Below are 17,680 nucleotides of genomic sequence, written 5' to 3'. Positions count from 1 at the left end.
ATGCGAATGCAGTTCTGATTCTAAAGCCTTAAAACTGGGAATGAAAGGACCATCTTCCTGGTCATCTACCTGCCCACAAATTAGGCAAACGCAAGAAACGGGGCCTCTGGCCTTACAGGTGTACTACCATCCCCCCAAAAGATCCCTACCCCAGCAAGTCTGTTGTTGGCCAACGTGACATCTTTGTGCAAATTAGAATAAAAGGCCCTTCCTCAGGTGGAACCAAGCTTTGCACCAGGATGCACAGCTTGGCATGTGGAATGCAGGTTGGTTGAGCCTCACTTGCCTCCTCAAGCACCTTGTGCAGTGCACAACCTGTACAACACTCTGCAGCAGCCTTGCCAAGAACATCCCTAAACTCTTCCTTCTTAGAGCATCTTTAGAACCACCTGTGAGTCCCCAGTGTTAAGAACTCCTCTTGGACAGGTGGTCAGTATCATTTAATTTGCTCTCAGGGGGCATAAGGCAAGAAAGGGGGCAAGGCTTTTCTGCAAACATGTGGGGCTGGAGCTTATTTGCAAGCCTGTTTTATTAATAACAGTCCCATCTGTGTCCGCTAGCTAAGATCGCTCCCCAAACCTCTAACTCCCAGGATGGCCATTCTTGGAAAACGTTGATGTAGTCCCTGGGGTAGCATCCCCACTTCCTGAGCCCCCAGCACTCTTCAGAGCAAGAGCTAGGATCCCCAGTGTTGCTGGAAGTGGCAGCCATGCATTCCAGAGCTCATCCCACTCCTTTTCACCCCTGCTGACAGCATTTCTGAGCCAGAGGACATAATGTAAGAATTGTTCCCTTTCAGCGCTGCTCTGCAGATTGACTCCAGCCTTCCCAAAGACAAGCTCACCAGTCACCAGGGCAGGTGCATGAGGACCAATCCTCTCGACTACACAGACTCCTAGAACAGCAAAGCAGCAGTGGATAGGAGATGTCATCAAGCTGGAAACCCAGGCCCCAAAGAGGGGTTGTCTCCTACTCCACACTGCCTGGTAAGTGACAAATGACCAAGCACCTCCAACTTCTTTCCTGATCTGATATCTGCAATTTTGCAATTTGTTAGTAACCCATGTGTACAATACAGTCTGCATTCGTGGCACCAGAATATCCATGTGGAAGAGGCTAAGTGGCAATCTGATGTTGGAATGGACGCTGAGGATGCCTGTCTTGAACTGCCCAGCAAGCATGTTTTGAAGTTAGTCCACCAGCCTCTGTCTGAGGAGGCTCTCACAGGGAGTGACTGGTTAAGATGACCAGAATTGTCTTGAAGCTCCGTGTGCATAGCAAACCTATTGTGCTTGCTTTAACCCATTTCCCGTTTTGCCCCGAGAATACTGCACTGGCAGTGAGCTGCACATTTTTTTTTTTTTTCTAAATGGGAAATGGGTTAAATATATGTCCCAGATCAATAAAGACAGTGGTGTTTTCTAAGGATACTTTTTATTCACATTGTATATTAGATTGAGAAACACGTCTGTTCTTAATGTCAGAGAATCTAATAATGATAGTCATATAAATATTGTTATATGGGAGAGGGGGCTTCAGGCATGCCAATAGAAATTTTGAGGGAGGCTAAGGTCCTCCAAAGAGCCAGACCTGCCTCCTGGGAGGAGGCCCTGGTTCATCAACCACTTAAAGAGGCAGTGACATCTAGAGCCATATAAAGGGTCCCCACAAGGGAACTGTAGGGAACAAATGTAAGGCACATTACATTTTGCATGTAAGGCATTGCATGTAAGGCACAGCAGTTAGAAAGAAATACAGACTCTTGCCTGTAATCCCAGCGCTTTAGGAGGCCGAGGCTGGTGGATCGCTTGAGTCTAGGAGTTTGAGACCAGCCTGGGTGACATAGTGAAACCCCATCTCTACTAAAAATATAAAAATTAGCCAGGTGTGGTGGCAGGAGCTGGTAGTCCCAGCCTTCTAGGAGGCTGAGACAGGAGGATGGCTTAAGCCTGGGAGGTGGAGATTGCAGTGAGCCGAGACTGTGCCACTGCACTCCAGCTTGGGTGACAGAGCAAGACCCTATCTCACACACACACACACACACACACACACACACAAAGTACAGACTCAACATGCTGGTTTTGTAGCACCTATGTGCCCTTAGGCAAGTCACCTAACCCTGCTGAGCTTCTGTTTCTTCACCTGTCAAATAGGGATGCAAATAACAGCTACCTCTCTGGTTGTTGTGGGCCTTACATGGGACAAGCCTGACAAGCTCCTAGCATGGCCCCTAGCACATTGTAAGAGCTAAGCATTCAATAAAACACTTTCCTCATCAGGCTTAGCACCATCATGGGGGGTTACATCCCAGGGGCTCTCCCTGTTATCTCTCCCTGCCTTCCATTCAATTGTGCATGTTGGGGTTCAGACAGGAAGAGGATACTTTGTGAAGCTCAAGCTTCAGAGCCTCTCCCAAGCCTTGTGCTGAATCTTGTATTTGTAAATCTGTATTCATTTTCTTAAAGAGACCCCCTCAAGTCTATGCTCCAGGCCCCATAACCCTTGGATCTGCTCCTGGGCTCATGCTCTTGCTAGAGAACAGAGCAGAGAGAAGCTATCGTGACCCCTGCTGAGAATAGAGACCCCGTGTTTTGTCTCCTCTTGCCAGAGGGCTTTGCCTAGGGCCTTGCAGACAGCAACCAGTCAAGGCTCAGCCACCTACACTTACACCAAAGATGTTTCACAAAGCCTTACTCAACCTCTCACATCAATCCCAGAAGCTAGCGGTGTAATTGCTCCAGTTTATGGGGAAGCAAAACCCAAAGAGGAAAAGAGATTGGTCCAGGATGTTAAGATCCACAGGTCAGAAAGTGGCCTGGGGTGGGCTGGTTTTTGAAAAGGTGACCTCATCTTTATTCCATCATTTATTGTGTTTTTCTCTTCCATGTCGAGAAAGTCTAATAGCTTAGATAATTCCACACTATTGAACTTCCTATGTGTTAGCCCTGGGTCTCCTTGGAACCACCTGGTGTCATCTTCTTACTGCATGTGCCCACGGAGAGCTCCTTCTTCCAGGAGAACCTCCCTGGTCTCAGCTGATCAGTGCTGGGTAGTGCACCCTAAATTACACCTCCTCTTTACTTTTATTTTTGTGAACATTTAATATCTCACTGAGAGATGGTGAAGCAACTTCCTGGAGGTAGAAGCCTTATGTTACAAGCCCAGTGCCCTCTCATGATGCCCTGGCTGGGGTGGGCACAGGTGAAAGACCCAAAAGGGACCTGTGGTACCATCTTCTTCCAGCCCCTACTAGTGTTGATTTCAGTTATGACTCCTGACCTCCACCTGCGGTCTTTGATCTTATAGGTGTTACTTCCTTAGGGAGACTGAAAACAGCTAGGGTTCTGGATTCCAACAAGCTGGGGACTGAATACCGACACAGTCAGTTGCTGTGTGACTCTGAGCAAGTCACTTTCTCTCTCTGAGCCTTGGTTTTCTCCTCTGGAAAATGGGTCAAATAATCTTTCCCCTCTGAGAGGCACTGAAATGATTAAATAAAGTTATGAGCAAAAGGCAAATCCTCAACCCTAGTAAGCACTCATGAATCTTACCGTCCTCATCATGTAAGGACCTGGTGCAGAAAAAGACCAGCCACTGCTTATTAGACATTTATTCTGTACCAGGTTTAGTTACAAGAGATTTACATATATTGCCCTATTGGTGGGCATTACCATTTCTCCCACTTTTACACGAGTAAACTGAAGTTCAGAGAGGTTAAGTGACTTGCCCCAGGTCAAACAGCATGGCACACAGTAAGTGTTCACTGTGACTGTCAAGTGAAATGTGCAACACAGCACCAAGCACAGAATTAGACCTCAGGAAAGAAAGAATTCTGTTAGGCACAGTGGCTCACGCCTGTAATCCCAGCATATGGGAGACCAAGGTGGGAGAATGTCTTGATTCCAGGAGATCGAGACCAGCCTGGACAACATAGCGAGACCCTATCTCTATTTAAAAAAAAAAAAAAATTAGCTGGGCATGCACCTGTAGTTCTAGCCACTAGGTAGGCTGCGGAAGGAGGATCGCTTGAGTCCAGAAGTTGGAGGCTGCAGTGAGCTATGATCACACCACCGCACTCCAGCCTGGGTGACAGGCGAGAACCTGTCTCTGAAACGAAATGAAATTATTTCCAAGGAAGTGAGATCCAGACGGCAGAGTGGGACTCAAGCTCTAAGGAGCAGCTGGGAAGAGGGAAGAGGCGTTAGGAGCGTTCACAGCGGTCCGCGGCAGGTACAAGGGAGGGAGGTCGAGGGGGTCTGCTGGAGCCTGTCTACACTGGGACCTCAGCGGTCTCCCAACTTGGAGGCTTGGGAGAAGATCCCGCCTGTGGCGGACCCGGGGCGCACAGGTGGAGGAGGCGTTACCTTGGGCGGGAGGGCGAAGACCACCGGCAGCAGCGCGAGCGGCGTGAACAGCAGCACCAGCAGCCGCCGCGCGCTCCACACCTTCTTGGCCGCTGCCGCTAGCGCCGCCATCAGCGCGATCTCCGGGCGGAGCGGGCTGGCCCGGGACTGCCCCGCCTGGCCCCTGCGCCGGCTTAAAGCCTGGGGGAGGGTCGGGGAGGGGACTGCGCTGGGGAACCCGCCCTCTCCCTGCTCCTCCTGGAAGAAAAGGGTGGTGCCTGCGCCCCTGGGACGGGGTGAAAGAGGCCTGGGAATGTTGGAGAAAGGTAGGCACGAGAACTAGCAACTGGGACCCTAGCCGCAGGGCAGCGTGGCCTTGGATCTCAGCCTCTCGGCTTCCCAGCAATGTGGCCTGAGGCAGCTGGCTTATCCTCGCCTCGCCTCTGTTTACTCGCTTGTGAGATGGCTGAGGATGACAAGGCGAGGATTAAGGTGCGTACTCCTTTTACCTGGGTTCAAATCCTGGCACTGCCACTTACTAACTGCGTGGCCTTGAACAACAGCCTCTGAGCCTGAAAGTGGAGTGTTGATAATAATAGTCTACACCATGGAATACTATGCAGCCACCAAAAAGAAGGACATCATGTTTTTTTGCAGGAACATGGATGGAGCTGGAGGCCATTATCCTTAGCAAACCAACACAGGAACAGAAAACCAAATGCCTCATGTTTTCACTCATAAGGGGGAGCTAAATGATGAGAACACATGGACACATAGAGGGGAGCAACTGACACTGAAGCCTTTTGGAGGCTGGAGGGTGGGAGAAGACAGAGGATCAGGAAAAATAACTAATGGGCACTAGGCTTAATACCTGGATGATGAAATAATCTGTACAACTAATCCCCACGACACAAGTTTACCTATACAACAAACCTGCGCCTGTACCCCTGAACTTAAGATAAAAGTTAAATTTTAAAAAATAGTCTACACCAGACAAGAAGGTTGTTAGGAAGTTTAAATGAGATAACACAGGTAATGTGATGAGTGCAGTGTCTGGCAGAGCATGTGCTCAACGGGAGTTACTGCTGTTGATGAGTTATTCTTTTTTTTTTTTTTTTTTTTGAGATGGAGTCTCACTCTGTCACCCAGGCTGGGGTGCAGTGGAGCGATCTCGGCTCCCTGCAACCTCTGCCTCCCAGGTTCAAGCAATTCTTCTGCCTCAGCCTCCTGAGTAGCTGGGATTACAGGCGTGTGCCACCATGTCCAGCTAATTTTTTTTTTTTTTTTTGTATTTTTAGTAGAGACAGGGTTTCACCATTTTTGACCAGGCTGGTCTTGAACTCCTGGCCTCGTAATCCACCCACCTCAGCCTCCCAGAGTTCTGGGATCACAGGTGTGAGTCACCATACCCAGCTGAGTTATTCTTTTTTTTTTTTTTTAAGGTGGGTGAGTCACTTCTATTCACTTCTATTTACTCTCAGGTAACCATACAGGAGTGCAACTTCTGGGTTGCCCAGTATTTGCAATGCTTAGCTTTTTAAGACACTGTCAACCTGTCTTCCAAAGTGATTGTACTATTTTGCATTTCCATCAATAATGTATGAATCATCCAATTTCTCCACATCTTTGCCAACGTTTGGTGGTGTCAGTTTATTTTATTTTAACCATTCTGACGGGGATGTAGTGATAGCTCGTTGTGGTTTTAATTTATATTTCCCTAATGGTTAGTGATGTTTAACATCTTTTCACATGCGAATTTGCCATCTCTATATCCTCTTTGGTGAACTATCTTTCCCTGTCATTTGCCCATTTTCTACTTGTATTATTTGGTTTTTTACTGTTGAGTTTTGAGGGTTCTTTGCAAATTCTAGATGTCAGTCCTTTGTCAGTCATGTTGTTTGCAAATATTTCTCCCCATCTGTAGCTTGTCTTTTCAGTCTCTTAACTATATATCACCAAGCAAACATTTCTAATTTTGATGTAGTTAAATTTATCAAATTGTTCCTTTGGATCATCGGGTTAAGCTCTCTGCATAGCCTTAGATCCCAAAGAGTTTCTCATGTGTTTAGCTTGTTTTGTTCTCACAGAGATGTCCAAAGGAGAGAATACAGTCATGGGTTCTCAGTTTCTGTTTCTGGATGGGCCAGTAAAGCCCCTTCCTCATCCCTCTTTTCCACTCAACACTAGAGACAGAAACTAAAAACCATGGCTTCAGGCTGCTAAAAGCCTAAAACAAGTAAACAAACAAAAAAAGAACAACAACAACAAAATAAGGCAGGTTGGACAAGTTTGTCAGAAGTTTTACAGTTTTGAGGCCGGGCACCGTGGCTCACGCCTGTAATCCCAGCACTTTGGAAGGCTGAGGCGGGCAGATCACGAGGTCAGGAGATGGAGACCATCCTGGCTAACATGGTGAAACCCCGTCTCTACCAAAAATACAAAAAATTAGCCGGGTGTGGTGGCGGGCGCCTGTAGTCCCAGCCACTCGGGAGACTGAGGCAGGAGAATGGCGTGAATCCGGGAGGCGGAGCTTGCAGTGAGCCAAGATAGTGCCACTCACTCCAGCCTGGGCGACAGAGACAGACTCCGTCTCAAAAAAAAAAAAAGAAAAAAGAAAAAAAGAAATCGTTTTACAGTTTTGAAACACTGTATTCATTACAAAATAACTTCATTCTCTCCTCCCACAGCCTCTGGAAACCATCATTCTGCTTTCTGTCTCTAAATTTGATTAATCTGGATAACTCATACAAGTGGTATCATGGAATATTTATCCTTTTGTCACTAGCTTTGTGTCCTTAAGGCTCATCCATGTTGTAGCATGTGTCATAATTCCTTTTTAAGGCTGAATAATGTTCCATTGTATGGATATACCATATCGTGTTTATCCATTCATTTGTTGACAGACATTAGGTTGTTTCTACCTTTTGGCTATTGTGAGTAATGCAGCTACAAACATGGGTGTACAAAGAGTATCTGTCTGAATCCCTGCTTTCAGTTCTTTTGGGTATATACCCAGAAGTGGAATTGCTGGATCATAAGGTAATTCTGTGCTTTTTAAAAATTATTATTGAGAAATGGCCATACTGTTTTTCACAAAGGCTGCAGTTTTTTACATTCGCATAAACAGTGCGCAAGGCTTCCGGTTTCACCACATCTTCACCAACACTTATTTTCGGTGATTTTTTAAATAATAGCCATCCTAATAGGTGTGAAGTGGTATCTCATTCTGATTTTGTTGTACATTTCTCTAATGATTATTGATGTTGAACATCTTTCCATGTGTTTACTGGTCATCTATATCTTGTTTAGAGAAATGTCTATCTGGGGCCTTGGTCCGTTTTTATAGCGTTTTGTTTTTTTTTGTGATTTGCATGTTTTTTTTAGTAATTGTTCTAGGTATTACATTGTATGTACATAACTTATAAGTTATAATCCACTGGTATTGCCATTTTACCAATTCCAGTGAAGTATAGAAATCTTACTTCATGCCCCTTTGCCTTACCCAGTTTAAAATACTGCTGCTTTCAATATTTTCTCTACATACATTTTCTAAATACATGGTTCTACCACATCAAAGTTTTAACATTTGCTTCAACTATCAGATATAATTTTTTTTTTTTTTTTGACATGGAGTTTTGCTCTTGTTGCCTAGACTGGAATGCAATGGCGCCATCTCAGCTCACTGCAACCTCCGCCTCCTGGGTTCAAGTGATTCTCCTGCCTCAGCCTCCTGAGTAGCTGGGATTACAGGCACCCACCATCATGCCCGGCTAATTTTTTGTACTTTTAGTAGAGACGGGGTTATACCATGTTGGCCAGGCTGGTCTCAAACTCCTGAACTCAGGTGATCAAGCAGCCTAGGCCTCCCAAATTGTTGGGATTATAGGCATGAGCCACCACACCTGGCCAAGAACTTCCTTTCATCATTCTTTCAAACTAGGTCTGCCAGCAACAAATTCTCTTAGTTTTCCATCATCTGAGAAGGTCTTGATTGCCCCTTGGTTCTTATTTCAGTGGATATAGAATTCTGTTATTTTCTTTCAGTACTTGAGAAATGTTATGTACATACTTTCTGGCCTCCATAGTCTCTGGTGAAAACTCTGATATCATTTGAATTATTTCTTCTCCATAGGTAAGGTTCATTTCTCTTTCTCTTGAAAAAATCTTTTTCAATTATTTTTTTTTTTTGTCTTTTGTTTTGAGAAGTTTGGCCATGATATGTCTTGGTGTGGATTTATTTGGTTTATCCTAGTAATATTTGGAGTTCACTCAGCTTCTTGGTTCTGTAGATTTATATATATACGTGTATATATACACACACACACGTATATATATACACACATACACACACGTATATATATATACACACATATGTATATATATGTATACACACATATACAGAAATAATGGCTGAAAACTTCCCAAATTTGGCTATATATATATGTGTGTGTGTGTGTGTGTATATACATGTGTATATATACACACATATACAGCCATATAGATACATATATTTGTACATACATATATATACACATGCACACACACACACACACATATATATATATAGCCAAATTTGGGAAGTTTTCAGCCATTATTTTTTGAATAATTGTATGCCCCACCCTCTTTTTCATCTCCTTCCATAATTCCAGTGACACATCCCAGTGACACAGATGTTAGATGTTTTGCTGTAATTCCCCCATCCCTGCAGCTCTATTTACCTTTTCAGTCTATTCTCTCTCTGTTGTTCACATCGGGTAATTTGCATTGTTCCACATCCCAGTTCACTGATCCTTCTGCCCTCTCCATATGCTGTCGAACGCATCCGTTGTATAATATTTCTCAGTTATACAATTTTCATTTGATTCTTCTTTGTATCTTCTATTACTTTGCTAAGTCTTCTGGATCTTTGCTGAGGTTTTCTACTTTTTTCATTTGTTTCCAATGTGACACCATCACTGTCATCTTGACATTAAGCATCAGAAGTCAGTTTGACCAGCCTGGTCAATATGGCAAAACCTCATCTCTACTAAAAACAACAACAACAACAACAACAACAACAACAACAAAAGCTTTTGAGAAAAAGTTTGAAAAAAAACTTTTATCATGATCCGAGACATCATCAGAGGACACTGAGCTTGTAAGATACGGCTTCTACCTCCAGGAAGTAGCTGGGTGGGATGGCATGCTTGTAATCCCAGCTACTCAGGAGGCCGAGGCATGAAAATCATTTGAACCCGGGAGGCAGAAGTTACACTGAGCCAAGATTGCACTACTGCATTCCAGCCTGGATGACAGAGTGCGACACTGTCTCAAAAAATTAAAAAAGGCAGTTTAAGACCTTCCACTTATACAAGTGACTTTCGTTTGGGACCTGGACATTTTGGGTATTGTATTACAAGATTTGGGCTCTTATTTAAACCTTCTGTTTTTACTGACTTCTTTCAGTGCTCTTGCAAAGGAAATGGGGATGTCACCTCATTACCACCAGATGAAAGTAGAAGTCCAGTTCCCCACCTCATCCTCCATTAGTATCTGAGGTGGGGGGAGGTGTTAGGCCATTTTTGCATTGCTATAAAGAAATATGTGAGGCTGAGTAATTCATAAAGAAAAGAGGTTTAATTAGCTTATCGTTCTGCAAGGCTGTACAAGAAGCATGGCGCTATCATCTGCTTGGCTTCTGGGAAGGCCTCGGGGAGATTTGCTCGTGGCAGAAGGCGAAGCAGGAGCAGGCATGTCACATGGCCAGAGCAGGAGCAAGGAGGTGGGTGAGGTGGGGGATGGGGGAGTGGTGCCACATACTTTTAAACAACCAGATTTCCTGAGAACTCTCTCACATCTCAAGGACAGCACAAAGTCATGAGGGATCCAACCCATGACCCAAACACCTCCCACCAGGCCCCACCTCCAACACTGGGGATTAGATTTCTTTTTTCTTTTTCAAGACAGTCTAGCTGTGTCGCCCAGGCTGGAATGCAGTGGCGCGATCTCAGCTCACTGCAAGCTCCGCCCCCCGGGTTCACGCCATTCTCCTGCCTCAGCCTTCCGAGTAGCTGGGACTACAAGTGCCCGCCACCACGCCCGGCTAATTTTTTTTTGTATTTTTAGTAGAGACGGGGTGTCACCGTGGTCTCGATCTCCTGACCTCGTGATCCACCAGCCTCGGCCTCCCAAAGTGCTGGGATTACAGGCGTGAGCCACCGCGCCCGGCCAGGGGATTATATTTCAACATGAGATTTGGACAGGACAAACATTGAAACCATCTCAGGGGGGTTCATTACTGCTGGGGAATGCTGGGAGTTCTAGCTCCCATCAGCCCTCTCCTGATACCTCCCTGGCTGGAGGAGTAGGAGTGCCTTGTTTTTGTTCCCCCTGTGGCTTCCATTGACACTGAAGGAGGGTGGTGTCCTTGTTACTGCTGGGTAGTGGTTGCTTTGGAATACCAATACATGCAACACTATAGATAAATATCAAAAAAAATACGCTATATGAAAGAAGCTGCACACATAAAAAAACTACATTCTGCATAATTATATTTATATGAAGAGTTAAAAGAGGCAAACTTTAGTTATAGAAATCAGTGATTGCTAAACAATGGGGGTTAAAAGGATCAGTTGGAAACAGCATGAGGAAATGTATAGGGTGATAGATGTATTCTGTTGACTGTGGTGGTGGTAATACAGTCGTATATAATTATTAAATTCCATCAAACTGATCATTTAAAATGGGTGAATTTTATTATATATAGTTATACTTCAATAAAGCCAGAAGTGCATTGAGGCCAGCTGCGGTGGCTCACACCTGTAATCCCGGTACGTTGGGAGGCCAAGGCAGGAGGACCGCTTGAGCTCAGGAGTTCGACACCAGCCTAGGTAACACAGTGAGATCCTGTCTCTAAATTTTTTCATAAAAAATTTTTTTAAAAAGTGATTGAGTATATTTAACGATAGAAAATATTCATTGGGTCAAGTTGGTTGATCATGTTTTTCAAATTTAGATTCTTAAAATCTCCAATTTAATTGTGGATATGTCTATTTCTCACTTTAGTTCTGTCAGTTTTCACTTCATAGATTTTGAAGCTCTGTTGTTAAATGTGTACACACTTAAGATTGTTATGTCTTATTGGTGGATTCACCTTTCTATCATTCTAAAATCTTCCTCTTTATCACCATAGATGCCCTCTGTCTTGAAGTCCACTTTATCTGATATTTAAATAGCCACAGTAGCTTTCTTATGCTCAATGTTTGTATTATGTATCTTTTCCACATTTTTTAACTGTCAACCTGTTTCTATATGTACAATGTGTTTATTGTATTCAGTGTATTGATGAACTTTGCTTTTTTATCTAGTCTAACATTCTCTGATACTTTAATTGGAGTGTCTAATCAATTTACATTTAATGTAATTATCTGGTTGGATTTAAGTGTCTCATTTTGCTATTTGTTTTCTATTTACCTTATTTGTTCTTTGTTACTCTCTTCCCTCTTTCTTTTGTATCAATTGATTATATTTTGGTGTATTTTATTTTATTTCCTCTATTAATTTTTTAGTTTTTTTGTTTTATTAATTTAGTGGTTTCTCTAGAGATTATGATATGCATCTTTATTACAGTCTACCTTCAAATAATGATATATTATTTTAGGAACAATATAAGAGCCATACAATAATGGTGGTCAAGTATAGTTGCTCATGCCTGTAATCCCAGCAATCTGGGAGGCTGAGGAGGGTGTCGCTTGAGTCCAGGAGTTCTAGACCAGCCTGGCCAACATGGTAAAACCCCATCTCTACAAAAAATACAAAACTTAGCCGATTGTGGTAGCAGGCACCTGTAGTCCCAGCTGCTTGGGAGGCTGAGGTGGGTGGGAGGATAGCATGAGCCTGGGAGGTAGAGGTTGCAGTGAGCTGAGATCATAGCACTGCACTCCAGCCTGGGTAACAGAGTGAGACACTGCCTAAAAAAATAAAGAAAAGAAAAGTAAAAAGAAAGAAGAAAGAAAGCCTTACAATAATGGAAATAATGTAAAAAATTCCATTTACCACCTTCTTCTCTTCCTTGGTACTTTTATTGTCTTTTTAAATCTGTGTATTCTATAAACCCAAGTATGTGCTGAAGATAACTCGTGCTAGCTTATGAAAAATGACTGTTACTCTTTCAGAAAATTTGTAAGCCAGCTGTAGAACATGATGGTAGTATGAAATCACCCATAGCAAGACTATTTACACCATGAAATTAATAAAATTCATAAATAAGGGCTTTTTTTCCAACAGCCAATTGTTAAACATTTACCAGAACACCAGTTTGAATTGCACAATATATTGTTTTAATTTTTTAAACAATCAATAGTCTTTAAAAGACATGTATAAATTATATAAATAAAAGATAAATGTACTTCAAAAAGTATTTCGTATTTTCCCAAATACTTACCCTATCTCTTCATTTCTTCCTCCAGATCCAGGATCATTTCTCTTTCAGGTGCTAGCATTTCTTTTACCATTTTTTTATAGTGCTGGTTTGTTGAAAGGAAATTCTCTCAGCTTCTGTTTATCTGAAAGTATCTTTATTTTTGCCTTTGTTTTTGAAGTTACTTTCACTGGATATAGAAGTCAAGACTGACAATTTTTTTCTTTCAGCACTTAAAGATCTCATTCCACTGTGTTCAAGTTTATATTGTTTTTGGTAAGAAATTAGCCACCATTCATATCATCGTTCCTCTGTAAGTAATGTCCCATTTTTACTCCGGCTACTTGTAAGATCTCTTTATCCTTTGCTTTTCAGCAGTTTGGCTGAAACGCTTAGGTGTAGTGTATCCCTTATATTTATTTACCTGGAATTTGCTGAGCTGCTTGGATCTGTGCACTGATGTCTTTGATCAATTTTGGTATATTTCCAGTCATTATCTCTTCAAATACCTCTTTTGCCCATTCTCTCTCTCCTTTCCTTCTAGAATCCCGGTAACATTTATGTTAGAGCATTTGGTATCATCTTACAAATTTCAGACTCTTTGTTCTCTTTTTTTTTTTTCACTTTTCTTCACTTTTTCACTTTTCTTCTCTATGTGTTTCAAACAGACGTTTTCTATTACCTGTCTTTACGGATTCCTGTCTTGGTTGTGTACAGTCTCTTATAGATCTAAGAGTCTCTTATAGATCTCTTATAGATCTTCATTTCTGATGTTGTATTTTTCATCTCCAAAATTTTCACTAGTTCTTTTAATAGTTTATAGGTCTCTGCGGAAGTTTTCCATTTGTTTATGCATGTTGTTCTTTAGATTCCTTCATTTTAGCATTTTATTGTAGATTTTTTAAGTCTCTGGGAATTCCAAAATCTAGGCCAAATCTGAATCTGCTTCTATTAATCTGCTTTTATCATTGTCGGTGTGTTTGCTAATCTTTGAATGTATTGTTGACATTTTTGTAAGAAAGAATAGTAGAGAATGAAGTAAATAATATTTACCTCCAGAAGGGGGTACTCCCCTTTTCGGGTAAAACTGATAGAGTATGGAGTTAACCAGTTTTACCTGCAGTATGGAGTTAATTGGTTTTACCTGTAGTATGGAGGTTAACTAGTCTTACCTGTGGTTGAACTGGGTTTCAGCTTTGGTGCAGTTTTAGTTTGTTTCAGTTCATCACTGGCTCCAAATGTTTTGAGGGTAGATTTAGAACTTTTACTTCAGCAGGATCTGAGACCTGAGCACTGGTGAGATTTTAGGAATCTGCCTTTGCTTCCCAGAAGAGTTGCTCAATTTGGAAATGCTGGGAGTTCTCTCTCTTGTGTAGAGCCAAGTTACCATGGGGCTTTTTGGTCATTGGTGCGTTATCTTTGTTCTCAAATCCTGCCCCCCATTTCCTGCACCTGGGAGGATTTTTTCAGCCTAGTTGTTCATCTGGCCTTTGGAGGGGGTTCTACACATTTTGAAGGCCTGGAATAACTGGTAGGGGTGTCTTTTCACTATCAGCTTCTGATAGTCAAAAGCCAGGCATGCCTGGGAGGTGAGGGAATCTCTCAATTCTTCTACCTCAGGTTTTCTCTCTGTTCTCCTGACCTGCTCCCCTGTGCCTACTTTTGAGAGTGTCATACTTAAGAGAGGCCCTCTTGCTCTCAGGAGAATCCTTCTTAGCCCTCCTCTTATCATCTGTTTTGGTGTAATATCCCCGCACTTGATAAATCCCATGGAAAGACTTGGTGGGCAGATTCAGACCTATTCGGTGAGTAGAATTCATCTCCATTATAATCTACAGAGAAGCTCTCATGTTATTGAAAATTTAGCTAGTTTCTTCCTGCCCATCCATGGCAGGCTCCTCTTTCTCCAGCAGTTGTGCTAGGATTCGGAGCAGTTATGAGTCTCTTCTCCCCATGATGATCTTGGCATTTCCTCTTGGAGGTTAGCTCCTTCAGGTTTCTTTGTGTCCTCAGCTTTCCATGAAGTTTTTAAAACTATGATTTTATAGCCAATAAAGCCTATTTTGATGGGGTGATGTTAGAGTGGAAGCAACAGTCTCTTATCATTTCCTATACTAGAACCAGAAGTGGAACTCTTTCCAAAAAAAATAGTAATAAAAACATGTTTCTAATAATGCCATCAGTCATTGTTGTAGTCTATCAAAACACCAGAATCATTGGGTCATTTCTGCCTATCATGAGAAACGTAAAGAATATTTCATTTGGGGGAAAAACTCAGGTCTTTCAAGATTAAACTCCACATAAAATACAGAGACTTATGGGTACCCGATGTAGCAGACGAAAATGATATTACAAAAAGGAAGGAAGCACCTGCTATAGCAGGGCAAAGTTATATTACCAAAAGGAACTAAGCACACTGCTCAAACACTCTGGATCAGTCAAGATGAACCTGAATCATCTTGAAATATAAAACAAGATCCAAAATGTTCTGATCAGAAGTCAGCCAGTTTGGTAACTCAGCTCCTATAGGCATAGCATGTTTGAGACAGCACTCTTTTGCTTTTGAGTCTGGGTGAGATTACCAAATGCCCATTAATAATTTTTTCTTTGTTATTGTATCTAGGAAGGGGTAAAAATTAGAACCTTGAAAAGTTCTGAAAATATACATAAGAAACAAAGTAAATTCTATGAGTTCAGCACTTTTGTAACTGACCTTGGTATAAAGATATGAATTTATAAGTCTTATCAGCAATGAATTCGTGTATATTTGATCTGCTGTTTAATATGCTTGAACCATTTGAAATAATCTGCCTGGGGGCCGGGCACGGTGGCTCACATCTGGGAGGCCGAGGCAGGAGAATCATTTGAGCTCAGGAGTCTGAGAACAGCCTGAGCAACATAATGAGACCCTGTCTCTACAAAAAAAAAAAAAAATTAGCAGGGCATGGTGGTGCATGCCTGTAGTCTCAGCTACTTGAGAGGCTGAAGTGGGAGGACTGATTAAGCCCCGGAGGTGAGGGCTACAGCGAGCTATAATTGTGCCACTATACTCCAGCCTAGGTGACAGATCGAGACCCTGTCAAAAAAAAAAAAAAAAAAGTTGGGGGGGTCTTTACTAAGATTTGTAATTGCAGTTTATATTCTACAAGGGAATTTAATCAAGTTTGTGATCTATGTCAAATGCAAGGAATGTTGGCTTTCCAGCTTATTTATCCATGAATAATAATGGCCACACTCACTATATGTTTACTCTAGTTCAGGTCCTATTCTAAGAGCTTTACATGATTTAATTCATTGAACATTATATAACCCTATGAAATAGGTTCTATTATATTCCCATTTTGCAGAGGAGGAAACTGAGGTACAGGGAAATTGAGTAACTTATCCAAGGACACACAGCTGTTGAGTGGGGATTCAAACCCAAGCAATTTCACTGCAGAGTCCCCATGCATAACCAACACTACACTGTAATAACTCCAGTAGAGGTGTTTATTAGATCTGGGCAATATGACTTTAATACTGAGCATTGAACAAAGTAAAGCAGCAGTGAGTATTCTCCATGCACCAAATCCCTGAAAGTATTAATATTAAAGGAGTTGTCAACAATTTGAGTGTATTCACTCAAGAGACTGTTTCCCAATACTCATTCCCCTCAGACAACAAGGGTGCTATCTGAACTTCTTTAAACTTCTAGCACGTGGTTCTCAACCCCGGCTGCACATTGGAATCACCTGAGGAGCATTAACAGTGCTGATGCTCCATCCTCAGAGAGTCTGATTTCATTGTCTAGGATGTGGCTTGGGCATCAAGATTTTTTTTAAGCTCCAAGCAGATTCTAAAGGGTAGCTTGGATTCAGAACCACCGTCCCTAAAAATCTAATTCATGCTTTGCCAGATTCTGGTGAAACCTGGGAAATGTGAACTGGCTTTTTATCATATCACATCTAAAGGCTGAAGCAACCCTCCTGAGTTAGTACAGAATCTTGACACCCAACAGCTCTGGGGCCTGGGCATGGTCTATGCTAGATGCCTTGTCAATGTTTACTTAACTATTAATAATATTTGAATACCCACCAGACTTGGTTTTGCTCATTAGTAAACTTGGGATTAATGAGACATACCTTTCATCATGTGTTTTATTCAATACTTGCTATATGGCAACTATACACCAGGCTGTATATACAGTAATGAATAAGACTAAAAAGTTAAAATCCCTGACCTCACGGAACTTACATGATGGCAGATGCAAATAATAAACAAATAAATGAGTAAAATGTATTATAATCAAAAGATGAAAATATGACAAATCTGGGAAGAAAACACAAGGAAGCAGCAAAGGGAAGTTGACAGTGATGCTTTGGAGGTGCTCTTATAGATAAGGTGGTCAGGGAAGCTGTCCACGAAGAGGACCCTAAGTTAAACTGAGACCTAAAGAAAGTGAACAAATGAAATGCTGGGTATGCAAAGGAAGCATTCCAGGAAGAAGGAGAAGTCAAATGCAATGGCTTTGAGGCAGCAGCCAACATGACAGGTCTTAGCATCATCAAGGAAATGGAGTGCAGAGACAGGGTCACAGCCAGCCAGCAAGGACTCAAAGTAGGATCCCGAAAGCCCAAGTAAGGACTTTCACACTCAGTGACCAGGGCAGCCATTGTAGAGATTTGAGAAGAATGGCATATTCTGCTTTCTTTTTTTTAAAAAAAGTCAGTGTTACTGAGTTACAGTTCATATAGCATATAATTCACCTATTTAAAAGTGAGTATGTCAATTAGCCAGGCATGGTAGCATGTGCCTGTGGTCCCAGCTACTTGGGAGGCTAAGACAGGAGGATCACTTGAGCCCAGGATGTCAAGGCTGCAGTGAGTGGTGTTTGCATCGCTGCACTCCAGCCTGGGCAATACAGCAAGCGCTGTCTCAAAAAAAAAAAAAAAAAAAAATG

The 17,680-nt window shown here is 42.3% G+C and overlaps 1 protein-coding gene and 1 long non-coding RNA gene across 2 annotated transcripts in view; one reads left to right on the top strand and one right to left on the bottom strand.

Moving 5' to 3' along the window:
- Positions 1 to 4,510, bottom strand: part of SLC13A3 (solute carrier family 13 member 3) — a 95,234-nt gene extending 90,724 nt beyond the window's left edge. Inside the window, exon 1 of the mRNA XM_017877894.1 lies at positions 4,365 to 4,510. Coding sequence (XP_017733383.1) covers positions 4,365 to 4,475 — 111 coding nt within the window. The 5' untranslated portion in view covers positions 4,476 to 4,510. The remainder of the gene's footprint in view (positions 1 to 4,364) is intronic.
- Positions 4,511 to 4,587: 77 nt separating this feature from the next.
- On the top strand, positions 4,588 to 11,124 carry LOC108533316 (uncharacterized). Its single transcript, XR_001886696.1, has 3 exons — positions 4,588 to 4,669; positions 9,983 to 10,104; positions 11,089 to 11,124. It is a non-coding gene; the product is annotated as an uncharacterized LOC108533316 (long non-coding RNA).
- The last annotated feature ends 6,556 nt before the right edge of the window (positions 11,125 to 17,680 follow it).

Source organism: Rhinopithecus bieti, unplaced genomic scaffold (assembly GCF_001698545.2).
Source record: "Rhinopithecus bieti isolate Rb0 unplaced genomic scaffold, ASM169854v2 scaffold_10347, whole genome shotgun sequence".
NCBI classification, from domain to species: Eukaryota; Metazoa; Chordata; class Mammalia; order Primates; family Cercopithecidae; genus Rhinopithecus; species Rhinopithecus bieti.
The sequence above is the reverse complement of the archived record's forward strand: the minus strand, read 5'-3'. Positions and strand labels throughout refer to the sequence as shown.